The 13,449-nt window shown below is 44.3% G+C and overlaps 1 protein-coding gene and 2 non-coding genes across 3 annotated transcripts; all 3 read right to left on the bottom strand.

Annotated features, from left to right (window-relative positions):
• Nucleotides 1-3,350: 3,350 nt before the first annotated feature.
• trnan-guu (transfer RNA asparagine (anticodon GUU)) lies at nucleotides 3,351-3,424 on the bottom strand. Its single transcript has one exon. It is a non-coding gene; the product is annotated as a tRNA-Asn (tRNA).
• A 173-nt stretch (nucleotides 3,425-3,597) lies between these two features.
• trnak-cuu (transfer RNA lysine (anticodon CUU)) lies at nucleotides 3,598-3,670 on the bottom strand. The gene has a single exon. It is a non-coding gene; the product is annotated as a tRNA-Lys (tRNA).
• A 1,634-nt stretch (nucleotides 3,671-5,304) lies between these two features.
• On the bottom strand, nucleotides 5,305-11,307 carry LOC101068417 (fetuin-B). The gene is made up of 8 exons (XM_003974390.3): nucleotides 11,199-11,307; nucleotides 9,820-10,103; nucleotides 9,183-9,293; nucleotides 8,844-8,931; nucleotides 7,581-7,747; nucleotides 7,349-7,456; nucleotides 6,907-6,993; nucleotides 5,305-6,088 (listed from the first exon to the last, which is right to left on the bottom strand). The coding sequence occupies exons 1-8, from the start codon at nucleotides 11,254-11,256 to the stop codon at nucleotides 5,645-5,647; spliced, it is 1,347 nt and encodes a 448-aa protein (XP_003974439.2). The 5' UTR covers nucleotides 11,257-11,307; the 3' UTR covers nucleotides 5,305-5,644.
• Nucleotides 11,308-13,449: the final 2,142 nt, after the last annotated feature.

Consider the following 13,449-nt stretch of genomic DNA (forward strand, 5'->3'; position numbering starts at 1 on the left):
GCCGTTTGGGGGCGGAGAAAAGTTGAAAGGCCTGACTGAGAGAGCCTGGCTGAAGTAACGAGGTCGTCAAATTTCAATTTAAGGACAGCAAATGTTGCGCTGCCGAACGTAAAAGTTACGCTTGAAGGCCTCTACTGCCCCCTGTTGTATAAAGCTGCTACGTGCAACTCGGATTAAAGACACGAAAACGTGTTACACACATGTTTTATATATAATCCTGAAACAAATTACATTGTTTTCATTAGTCTTAAAAATGTAGTTGTAATCCTGTCACGTGCATGCAGATCTTTCAGATATATCTTTGGTACATGGAGGGAGGCCCCTGGCAGTTTTCCTGTTTACGATCCTTGAGCCTAATTTACCCTCATTTGCTGCAGTAACTGGAGGCTCATAGGATCTTTTTTTAAAACAACACCTCTGCAGAAGCAATGTCGAAGCATTTTGAGGTAGACAAAGAAGCCCAGTTAAATGATAATTCAATTCTGACTACAATTATTCCTCAATAATCACCAATGTGGACATTTTTAGTGAGTTCGAGGCGGGAAAAAAAACGTGGGTTTTGAACACGACACTGAGACCCTGCTCCAATATTTGCATTCACCATTAACCAAAAGCAACTGGCACAATTACAAAGTATTTTACCTCTTTGAAGAAATTCCAGTTACATTAGCAGTTTTACTTCAAAATGACCTGGTAAGCTTGAAAATATGAATTGTGTTAACAGCCAGTAATGTCTTTTTTCCCCCACTTCCATGTGGCCATTCTGAAAACAGAGGGGATCTGATCACTTTCTCAAAACAGAAGCATCAATTCAGAAAAGGAGATGGGAGATGGTCTGGGGAGATGCCGAATGCTGTTCTCTCTGACGCCTGTAGTCTTAAAGCTACTGTCTGTATAAGATGGGGAAGAAGGGGAAAAAAGGGGGAAGAAGAGAAGGAAAGACATAAGTTCGAATCCCACCTGGACCCAAAAATGATAGAATTATTTTTGTAGGAATGGTTTGTAAAACTTTTAATTTATAACAAAGAGAATATGTATGTACAATTGTGAACAAAATGACATTCACATTTAAGCATTTATAAAGCTGAAATTGTCAAAGAAACAAATCAAACCCCAATGAAAATTTGATACAACTATGAAATAAGATGTAAAACTTGCAGTGGAAGTCAAAGGGCAGAACAGCCCACAGGGATAAGCATATTAAAAGTAACAATATTGCATTACTGTCTCATCTGCTTCAGCCAGTTCCTTGGTGAGAGCCTCAGTCTTTGGACAGTATATTTTTCCTTTGTACTGAAGAGGGTGGCTGATGGTCCACTGGAGGCAACTGCAGGATCAATTTGCCGTAACCTAGGTTTTGCCTGTCCAGCTGTATTTGCTGGCATATGGTATGTGTGCAGCTGGTAACTGGGGGCTGCTGTTGGTACTGTGGCAGAGAGATGGGTTTTGTTTTTGCACAGGGCAATGGGTCAGCTGGCACTGGCCGTTGCACACCTTGCAAAAGAACAGACGCCTCCTGACCCTTCAGCCGTTGGTTATACCACTGCATGAGGGTGGTCTGGTTCACTACACGTTGAAGGGTTGTCTGCTGCATTAGCGTCCCATTGCACAGAACCAGCTGCCGGATCTTTTTGTAATCTTGTAAAATTAGAGACCATCGAGATACGCTGTGTTGTCCTCTTTTTTTGGGGCTCGTGTGAATGTTGCACAGCCTCACGAAGATGGTCTCAATCAGGCGACAGCAGTTTGGCCACTGAGCTGGTGAACACACCGTTTTGTGCTTTCCACCCCAGGAGTGAGCACAGCCTTCTTTTTAGGAGACCTGAAGCGTCCAGTTAGCAACCGGTCCTGATGTCTTGCAGCATACACAATCCTGTCTTTGTCAAATTTGTCAAGACTCTGCCACAAACCCAGAATGGTGCTAACTTGTTGATTGTTCAGGGTCAATCCCGTCTGCTCTCGTAGCTCCACCAAGTATTCAGCCAGTTTATCTACACGGTCCGTTCCAGGAATGCTGCCGTTGTCTCCAGCCTGGAAAATAAAAACTGATATTTAGGTTCTGTGGCATCACAATTTCCTTGTCACTACTTAAATTCTTGCAGACAGATAGATGTCAGGGACCCGACGAGAACCCAAATGTGACACCGGAGTTCGACGGAACACAGCTTTATTACCAGGACAGGATTCACCGGGGAGCAGGCAGGATAGAATAGTTGGGGAAGGTGGAAGGTGATCTATAGATCGACTGAGAATTTATTTATTTATCACTTACATCCTGTTGTGAAGAGGACATGGAAGAAGGAAGCTGGGGCTGAAGCAAAACTGTAGATGACTGAAGAGGAGGCACGGCTGGAGGTTTTTTTGGTAGACATTTTCTGTCATGTTATAACATAACATAACTCAGCTGCAGAGGGCACTTTTCTATCTGTAACAACAAAAAAATCTTCTTGTTTCACATAACATAATAGCTGACTAATAAATGTGTAAACACCCTACTGAATGTAACAGTTCACCGTGTTAAGTTCTTCCGAGGGATTTTTATCCTGCTAATAGTTATAAATCTAGATAGATTATATCCTTTCTGTCTATACCTGAGGGAAAAATGTAGTCTGCTATCTGAAATGATTAATGTAAGTCGTTTTAGGTTGGTCGTTTCACCTGAGTGTAAAGGTCATGCCATTTCTTTTGTCTGTCATAACATAACATAATGTTATAACATAACAAGTAATCAGAAACGACGCACTCCAGCGCACAACTGCCAAAGAAAACAAGCAATTTCATCGGCAGAAAAAAAAATACAACCAGCTAAAGCTCCGGCAGCAACTGCACAAACTTTATTGCAAAACTCCCGATGATCAAGTTACATTAGCGTTACAAATGCCTGACATGACTTGGACATATTGCATTAAGCATTTACGGTGATATTTTATGTGAAATGAAAAAAAAAAACGTAACGAATAACAGACCGCAATTTGCGCACGTACCTTGTCAAAATCCACGGAGATGTCCGGAATAAACAGCGGGCAGATTTTTAAACAATAAATCAACTCTAGGATCGATTGGCTTTTCCAAAGATTGAGACCGCAGTTTAAGTTAAGGCGGGACGTCGAAAGATTGAATCGCGTATATGATTGGCTGTTGAAAGATTGAATCGCGCAGATGATTGGCTGTTGAAAGATTGAAAAGCGCATATGATTGGCTGTTGAAAGATTGAATGGCGCATATGATTGGCTGTTGAAAGATTGGATCGGCGACGCGACTGGCTGTTGAAAGATTGAATGGCGCATATGACTGGCTGGGCTTATACAGCTTATGACAATACTCACCCTAAAAATCGAAAAAAGCAACTGCGTCCCTGGGTGGGCTCGAACCACCAACCTTTCGGTTAACAGCCGAACGCGCTAACCGATTGCGCCACAGAGACGGTGTTATCCACGCTTTTTGCTATAGGCGTTTTCACCGAGCTATTGTGTGATCGGTTTTAACGGAATGAACTGTTGCAGGCGCAGCGTCTGGAATTACAACCAAATATATGTTGCTAAAACTGATTTTAATGAAATATCCAAAAATGTGACTTTCTACGAAAAAAAAAAGCAGCGCCCAACGTGGGGCTCGAACCCACGACCCTGAGATTAAGAGTCTCATGCTCTACCGACTGAGCTAGCCGGGCCATGAATCACGCTCTCTAACCAACCAATCAAGTAGCGGGAGACAGACATCACTATCCCTAGAATTTTACTTAAATTGATATTAAAAAATAAGTATTTTAATTAACTTAAATCTACTTTACTTTTAAAACAAGGATAAAAGGCCAAATTGTTATTCATTTATTTTGGTTTGTTGGTATAGACCTTTAATTTATATCTGACCAGTCTTAGATGCCCCACTGATGTTGAACCTTCTCGTCTCGGCCAGTTTGGCAAAATAGAATCTCAAACATTGTCCAAAAATGTTTATGAATAGTTTTGATAATCAGTAAGCAGTGCTCAAGTGTATACAGTCGATAAACAACTTATTTAATTAGACATGTTTTTCTCTCACGTGTTCGGAGCGTGATGATATATTTCGGTAAAATTCTGATCGTGCAAAGCCTTCAACAAACAAACCGATGCCCATCACACCAAGAAAATAAATATTCCTTTAAACAACGTTTAAAATTCCAAAATTAAGTAAAGGAGTTGAACTTACAAATTTGCCTTGATTTTCCCGCCCACGCAGCCGGGTCGCAGTTCACACCTCCGTACATCTAAATTGAACGGACCGGGGGGGCGTTTATACGTTGGCCCAGGTCGATCTTAACTTAATCAACTAATCGATGCCAAACGTTTACACGACAACACAACTTCTGTTCCGTTTTTGCTGTAGTTTGTAGCACTGAACACGCAGCGATGCGAAAACGCTAGCAAATTAGTTAGTTAATCATTTCGCGCTTTCAGCGATTACGGGCATGCGCACTAGAGTGGCATGCAACTCGGTATGCGCGATTCGTCGTGGGCCATAGGGAGGTTTTTGGTATTCGTAGTTTTGTAGTTCAGAGTTGCTCGTGGAAGCAACTCCTAATAGTCAGCTAAGGAAAACTTTTGGTGCATTATATAGATTAAGAATACTATACATGACATGTTTGTGCCCCTGGCAGATAAAATATCATTTTGCGTGGTTTCTTTGTTTTAAGGCCTTTATGTAGAGGTAAAGTTGCCCATACATCATGGGTTCAGAGCCCCTCTGTCCTGCTTATATAAACCAGTACTTTGCTGTCCTCACCGGAGTTCCTCCTGTCCTTTAAATGAAGACAAACTGCCGCATCGTGACTTGTGTGCTCTGCTGCGTCTCACTTGTGTTTGGTCTCCTGCTGTGTCCCCGTCTCTGCTCATATTCGGTAAGTGGTTTTTATAGGAGGCAGAGTTTCGGACCAGCTGGGGTTTAAAGCCGGAGATTCTGTGTTGATTGAAGATCAGATGTGGGATGCAGATGGTGACACTCCAGTCAGGGCCTCTGTGGTTTTTTTTTTTTTTTAAGCTCTCCAGTTTCTGTGTTGACAAAAACCACCCTGGGTATGCTTTTAAAGCCTCGCTGAGATGTTTGTGTCCGTCTTTTTTCCACCTCAGCGCTATTTTGGCTCAGTTGTGGTGAAGAATCCCAATAAACCCCCATGTTCCCTCCCTTATGATCCCTCCCTCTTACTTTTGCAGTTTTGGGGGGTTTTTTAGTTCACATTTCTCATTTATATTTTGGTTTGAAATTTCATTTTAAGTTTATTTTTTAGGTTTTGCTGTTCAGTGATCAATAACTAGAAAAAAACATTAATCAGGGTCCAAAGATGATATTCACATTTATTAAGACTAATTATCACCTCCCTGTATACTATACTATACTATGCTATACTTGATATAGTAGACAGATTTAAAGTTATAATCTTAACATCAATAACACAGTAACTAATACTTTATGTATAACATACATTACTGTACATACATAGTTTACAGTATTTAACATTTTACCCAAATTTTCATTGAAACTTTCATTGGAATATAATGTGGCAACATTAGCTTCTTCTGCTCCGTTGAGAATAATAATCACGGCTCTCGTTAGCACAAATTAAAGCAGTTCATCAGCCTATATCACTCATGAAACCATTAAGGCCCAGTTAGACTGTGGTGTATCGGGAAGGACCGGGACAGGATCGGAATGGAGAGAACCCGCTGGGGAACTCTGACAGGAAGACGGGGTCGTGAGCCTGGCGTTTCCTGCGATTGCGCCTTTGGTAACGGAAGTTGACAGGTGGTCGAAGTGCGACGGGGCCTCCGATCTCCTCAGAGGATGAATCGGAAAGACCTTCAGCGGACTCGCTGGAAGATGAGCTGTGGGGGACGGAGGGATTAACCACTACAGAGGGGTCACTAGGGGCAGGCTGGATGAGCGTTGGACCAGGTGGCGGTGGTTGGACAGCAGGGGGCACTGCTGGGTCAGTGAAAACAGGCTGCAGTGTGTCGTTTCCTAGGTCAAGGATAGTCGATGGGAAGGTCGGGGTCGCGGTGTCTGCAGGGAGGCCGTGACTCTGAGGCTGCACTGGTCTGAGGAAATCCACATTCTGCAGACAGAGAGACAGAACTCTCAACAAAGCCCCCTCCTGCTGGCTCAATCACACAAGCACGCAGACTACAGTGACGAGATAATCACAGCACACAGGCATAGCATTATAAATCTCACACCTACATTCAAACACATTCCACACAAAACACACTCTGAGCCGCAGCGCGCAAGATATGACAGGATAATTATAAGGCCGGTGGCATTCACGCTGAAAGTTACATTAGCATTTTAAAGGTTCCGTTAGCAAGATTTAAAACAAAACCCAGCATAAAATATTCATCCAGTTTCAAACAAGCTGAAGCTTCTTCCTATAATGTGAAAAGATTAGCGTTTCATATTTTACTCACTGCCATCCGTATTCTGGTGTACTAAAACATTGTGTGGGAGAATGTACAAGTTTGAACCTACATGTTGTATATTATCAGAGATCAGAGTCCGAAACCGGAGAGCTTTAACGGCCTCCCTCTAAGTGTCTGAGCAAAAATCAATCTTCTTTTACAATCTCAACGCTAGTATCTCTACTCTGCATGCTCATGGTTGTAAATGCATGGAGAAATTTGCATCGGAGGTCGAAATTTTAATGTATTCATCAAAAGCGATAAATTATTTAAGTTATAACAGCAATACTAAAGTTTTTTACTGAGCCTGTTTGATCATTTAAAGCTACTGTTTGAAGATGTGCAGATTCCAGCAGCAAAAGAGGAAGAGCAGCATAAATATTTATATGAAATCATCTTTTAAGGGCGCATTTGTGTGTAAAGAAAGAGAATGATGTTATATATATATATATATTATATGTTTTATGTTTCATTTTACCTGGACTTTGAACATCTCACAGGACACGTGAACATCAGGATTGAGTTTCATGTTTCCGTGCACGGAGCCGACGCAGAATCCTGCTGTCTGAGAGGGGAAACGGGACGTTTTAAAATGGGTTTGGTGAAAGAATGAAAGAAAAGACAAGATTTGCTGCCATCACTCTCATTAAAATAATAAATATTGGAGCCTTTTAGTGCTGTCATAACTAAAATGGCTCCAGCGATGGTAAACAACCTGCTGATTGATGTTTATTAATGTATTTAGCTCATAACAGTGTCACATTGTCAACGTAGTAGCCAATTTTCCATTAATGTATCTGCTGTTTAAATTACACGATGTCTTAAGTCCTCCAGTCTGGGATGTTTTTGTAATGTGATGTGTTTCACACCCGTTGATCATTTTTACATTTTTAGTGGACTCTCTTGATTATCTTTATTACCTCGGTGTCAGAATCGAGCGTCAGTCGCTGGCAGGTGCCTCTTTCCGTCAGTCCCTCTGGACACCCCTGGACCGTGTACTCCACAAAGCTGCTTTTCTCTGGAACGGCCTCAGAAATATACAGAAGCATCAAAATGGCAGATACCACAGATGGAAAAAAATATCTGGTCATGTCAGAGTGTCAAGCAGCTCAGAAAAGGTTTTGGCACTTTGACATTCAACCTGAGTCAAACCTGCGCTGAAGCTCTCGTGATGGTCTTCACTCCGAGCTCGGCACCGCGGAGGAACTGTCTCCTGTAGGAGGCCAGAGTGATGCGGGCGGCGTTCACGGCCTGTTGGCTCTCCACGGGCAGCAGGAGGGGGCAGGTGGGGCAGGTCTGCTGGAGCTTCTCAGGGGGGTCTGCATGGATCAGAGAAATATCTGCACTGTTGTCACTGCACACCAGGCAGAATTCAAAGTGCTTCAAATAAAACCATTAATCATCGGGCGTGCGTTTGACAAGGCTGCATCTGGTTTATTGATTTTTTTGAATTTGTATTTTCCCCCTTTTCTGTTCAGACGGTCACATTTCTGGAGAAATTGGCCAAAGGCCATTTACCTGACAACAGCACTGGAATTTAAATGAGATCAATGTAAAAAAAATAAAATTATCCATCCATCCATCCTCTAGCGCTTATCCGGGGTCGGGTCGCGGGGGCAGCAGCCTAAGAAGAGAAGCCCAGACTTCCCTCTCCCCAGCTACTTCTGGGGATCCCCCCAGATGAGCTGGAAGAAGTATGATGGATATTGAAAACTTTCCCCAGAAGAGGCAGAAAAATGGGTTTATACATCAATATGACCGCGAAAGAACGAGATCGCAGATACAAGCGGCTGAACTGAGTTTCCTCCGCAGGGTGGCCGGGCTCAGCCTTAGAGATAAGGGGAGAAGCTCGGACATCCGGGAGGGGCTCGGAGTAGAGCCGCTGCTCCTCCACATCGAGAGGAGTCAGTCGGGGTGGCTCGGGCATCTGGCTAGGATGCCTTCCGGACGCCTCCCTTTAGAGGTGTTCCAGACATGTCCCACCGGGAGGCGGCCTCGTGGCCGGCCCAGGACTAGGTGGAGAGATTACATCTCTCGCCTGGCTTGGGAGCAGCTGGGGGTTCCCCCGGAAGAGCTGATGGAAGTGGCCGGGGAGAGGGCTGTCTGGGCATCCCCCCTGAAGCTGCTGACCCCGCGACCCGGATCCGGATAAGCGGGAGAAAACGAAACGAAACGAAACGAAACATCAATATGACCCGTCTTGCCGTGAGGCTGCATCGATTCCGCCTCCATTGAGACACCGATACTGATTCATTGATTAGGTTTTAATTAATCACATGAAAGAAACGTTCTTAGAAAAAATACGGAAAAGTGGTGATGCATCCGATCCTCACACAGCTCTAGTTTTTAAGATACATTTGAATTTGCATGAATTGTTTGCTTATTTGTTTGTTCTTGATTGTAAGTCGCTGTTACCTGGAACCAGAGTGCAGTCGTAGCTGTAAAGGTAGGTGTAACCCTCTGGTGTGTACAGCAGAGTGGTGTTACAGTTGCCAGAGATTTGCTGGAATAAGTAAAATAGGAAGAACCCTTTTGATTACTTTGTTATCTCAAAGGAGCGACAAAGTAAAAAACAGCACGTGGTATCAGCCTGAACATTTCAACATGATGAAAGTCAAAAAAGTCTATATTGATCCTGTAAATCAACAGATCTTGTAAATCAATAATCTTACTCGTATATGTTATAGAAGAGTCCTCACGTGTATGGTAAAACCAGAGTCATTTTGGGGGAAGCGTATATGCGTATTGACCTACTGTTTCCATGAAAGGCCTGATTCCGCAGCGTTTCCAGGGTTTGGGGCTGCCTAAGTGACATTTGGTCTCCAGCACATCCAGGTCCAGATAGTAGACGTTTCCTGCAGGGCCCTGGCACCACACACACACACACACACACAGACACACACACACACACACACACACAAGCACGATCGATGAAGACCAGACGAAATAGACAAGACCTGATCTTAAGACCTGATCGATCCTCTGGTGGTGCTGCAGTACCTGAAGTTTAAAATCATCCGTTGTGTCCTCTAAATGACCTCTAAACTACCAGCATTCCTACGGGAAAGTTATGGCACAGCAACCTGTATTTCCTGTGCTATAAAAAGGATGTTGGGAGCCTGCAGATGTATCAGTCGGACTACATTTTCCCTGTTTCCTCACCATCATTGCACTGTGACCAGTTCACTTGATTTCTGAGTGAATATGTATGTCATTAAAAACACGTGTTCTCATCACAATGATACGAGCACTGGCCACAGATGAATCAAGGAACATTTGCTCCCTGTTTTCAGGAAATTCTCCATATTCCACATAAGCAACTCATCCTCTGACAGAGGAGTACAACGACCGCAGGCGGTTTCCTGCGCTCTGTGCGTGCTGCTGTACTGACCTGAGCGTGCAGGTGGACATTTGCAACGCGGTTGAGGGCAAACTTGTACCCATCGGGGCGATCCTCGTTGATGTAAGTCATCGCCAGGCGAGACAGCTTCCCCACCGCTTTGTCGTTACAGGGCACGGGAGCAAGTTCAATCGGAGTCAAAGACAGCTCCTCGCTGTGCACGCACCCAGTGTAACAGGACAGCATGAGCAGCAAGAACGGGCAACTTCTGTCCATGGTGGCGGAGTGGAGGGTGAAGTTTGTCCTCCCGTGTTTATGTTCAGTCTCTGCAGTGACTTTTGGAATTAAAACAAATGTTGACAGGATGATAGGGACAAAGTTTGCTTGACGTCAGAGAGGTTGGGGCAGTATTTGTGAATGGACGTTTTCCTGATTGGCTCTACTTTAAACTCGAAACTACTGAGGCAAATAGGATAAACGAGCATTTTATTTACAGTCGGTCTATTTGGATGCAAAAATTCCCCCAGCTGTTGAATTCTGAGTGCATTGGAGTGTGTTAATCCTGGACATGATATGATGCATATAAATCAGTGCATTATTCCGCACAGGGACATGCAGTTATAGTATTCTGCCGAAAGGGGGCACTGTGAGTCCAGTGTGCTACATCGAGGGAAACTGTCCATCAGAACTGGGTTAATGAATTACCTGTGGCACACCTGTAGTTTTTCTATAGCTACCTGATAGATTGGCTTTAAAGTTGCCACAGACAGAATGTTTGTTCTTTTTCTTGATGGTTTTACATATCTCAGAAACTCCTTGATGGTTGACACTAAATACACATGCGTTGCTTGTTCTCAGTGATTAATGCTAAAAATCAGCATAACTTGAATAATGTGCCTGTGCTTAAGTTACTCCACTTTTAGTCCTTTACAACCACAGACTATTCAAATAGCAAATCAAAATGTTATCAAGCATGATACCGCTGAAATCCCAGTTTGTTTGTATTTCATCTACGCGCGTGCTGCACCATCTAAGCTAGGCATTTCAGCTGATTCAAATCAGGTTCTTTTTTCCAATTGTCTGTTGAGGAATAACCATCCAAAAGGCTTTCGAGTCTCCGCCGTCAAGCTTCGTCTCGCAGCAGAGGCAGAGGAGGGTATGGAACTCACTCAGCAGAACAAATTCTGCTAATATCTGAGAGGGGGGGGAAAAAGCCAGCTTGACTGTGGTGAGCTCATACAAGAGAAACTGCTTTAGTGTTTGCCTCTGTGCACACTCGTCTGCCTACAGCCAGCGTTGCATGTGTCAGTGTTACCGGCAGCTGTGTTGCAACAGAAAGCAGAAAAAGTCTGTGGGGGAGAGATAAGAACGGCGAGGCTGCTCCAAGGACTCGCTCTACTAGCACAACGCCAAACCCAAGTTAGACAAACCTCCTTTGATGTGAGCACAGAGTAATCTCCTCTTGTACTCGGTGCAGAGAGATGCCATGCTGCAGCGATGCCCCGGCCCTGATACAATCTGGCTCCTGCCACTGGGGCCCCTGCTGCTCACTTTGTACAGTGATGGAAAAAAGAAGGAGAGCAGTGAAGAGAGGCTAATTTCAGCCCGACGCCGTTTAAACTCTCTTTCGCTGGCGTTAGTTGCTAGATTAAAAAAACAAAAAGGTTCTACTGACATTGTAGAAATGCTGTTTCAGGGGAGTTCATTAGCATTGTTTTCAGAGGAGGATTTCATTGTGACGTGGTTGAAATGCTGTTTCACACACTGTTCCACCTTGCCAAGAACACATTCCTGGAAGAGAAGATGGCAGAAATCTCCACCTGTGTCACATCACCTGCCATTCGGAGAGAAAAGAGGTGATTTCTTCACCGCATGGCACATTTAAGGAGAGAAATAAGAACGGTGACGTTTCTCCCATTCCCCCTCAAAACCATCTGGGCTTCATTTATGTCTTTACTGATTATTTTTTGCCAGATTGTGTGAACGATCAAAATACAGAAGCTCCTCTTTTACAAGTCATCCTTCATTCCCATCTCACATGCTCCCATTTGCGTGATCTTTTGTCCTTCCTCTCATCCTTGCCGTACTTTTTCTTTCAGGAGTTGCTGCTGGGATTTAATTCTTTATCTTATTGGTCACAGTCTGCACATGTAAGGCTGGCCTCAGGATGGCAAGAGAGCAGAGAGTTATATAATTCCCATTTTTAATTAGGTTTGAAACTGACCTCCACTGGCAGAGTCGCTGCAGATACACTTCCCATGGCCAGGATGTCGACGGTCAAAGCACAGAGCCCTGTGAAGGAAACTTTCACAGTTGAATTGGCATTCTCGGCAGGGGCGGTCACGGTCTGTGTCTCCCCCCCTCAGATGCAGGAAGCTTTAGAGTTCCCTCTCATGTCTGCAGTCGGAGGAGCGTGAACTGGACAGCGGGAACAGACATGCAGGCTTTACTGCGATCACAGCGCTGCTTTGATTAAATGCAGCTCATTTCTAAATGAAGCAAGGAAGGTGTGAAAACATTAAACGTTCATCGGGACAGAATTACAGGATCACCGGATCATTGTTGGTGTACATGGTGATGTGCGTTCTGTCACCGTCTTCCACCCACCTCCCTCTGTAAAACAGTTAAATTATAAAATCACCATTTAAAATGAGTCAACTTCAATTCCGAGGCTCTTTCCTGTCACTCAAAGAAAACACATACACGCATCTCATCGACTGTCGCTGACACACGTATCAGCTGGCAATTTCACATTGATATTGATTTCCAAGTTTCTTTGAATAGGTATCTAAATAGGTGTGAAGAAGAAAATGGCGGGGGGGGGGGGGGGGGGGTGGGGTGGAAACAGATTCAGCATGATGCCTCAGACGTCCTGTCAGGGAAGATTTGCGCAGTAAACAACACTTTTCGCCACGGCGCACCAGTTCAGGTCGCACAGACGGACGTTGGCCGTGAAGCCCGGCGCTGGGATGATGACGCACAGTGTGAGAGACTGGCTCAATCTCTGAGAATGATTGAAGTGCCATGTGTGCTCCTCCAAACTCCGGTCCTGATCATGGGCGGCTATCTCCTCCATTTACTTCCTCTGCCAGCACCGAGATGTGTCACAATCACCTGCTAGCCTCAAAAAAAACATCATTTGGGCAGTAACAGCTCGTCCCAACCTAGACTGGCTATTTATATATCTGCCATTAATACTCAAAAATACCCACATTTGTTTGGATGCATGTTTTTATTTGTGTTTACTTTGCAGCGGAGCTGGTTGTAATCTATGTTTCCCAGCACACCAGAGAAAAGGGTTCAGGAGAAGTTAGTGAGTCAGTGGATGACCTTGTCTAACCAACTGGGCATAAAACTCATGACAACTAAAACTTTTCCAGCTCTAAAGCCTATTTATACACTCGTATGGGTCTCTTTGATGTCGGCACTTAAAAGCACCACTAACTCGCCCCGGAGGAAGAGTCGGGCACACAGAGGATGCTCTGGATGTCTCATCCTCTGTGTGTTAGCGGGTGTGTGCGTATACAAGCAAGTGCCCACCCATACATGCGTAGGTGCGTGCGGGAGAAAGCGTGCACGCACATGTACAGTGTCTCTGTGATACAGTCTGTGATGATGAACCCACGTTTTACATTTGGTTCTGTGCTCGTCTCGTCGGCCTCCTTTTGTTTGGGTGTTTAT

The sequence above is a fragment of the Takifugu rubripes genome, chromosome 20, assembly GCF_901000725.2.
Source record: "Takifugu rubripes chromosome 20, fTakRub1.2, whole genome shotgun sequence".
In the NCBI taxonomy this organism is placed as follows: Eukaryota; Metazoa; Chordata; class Actinopteri; order Tetraodontiformes; family Tetraodontidae; genus Takifugu; species Takifugu rubripes.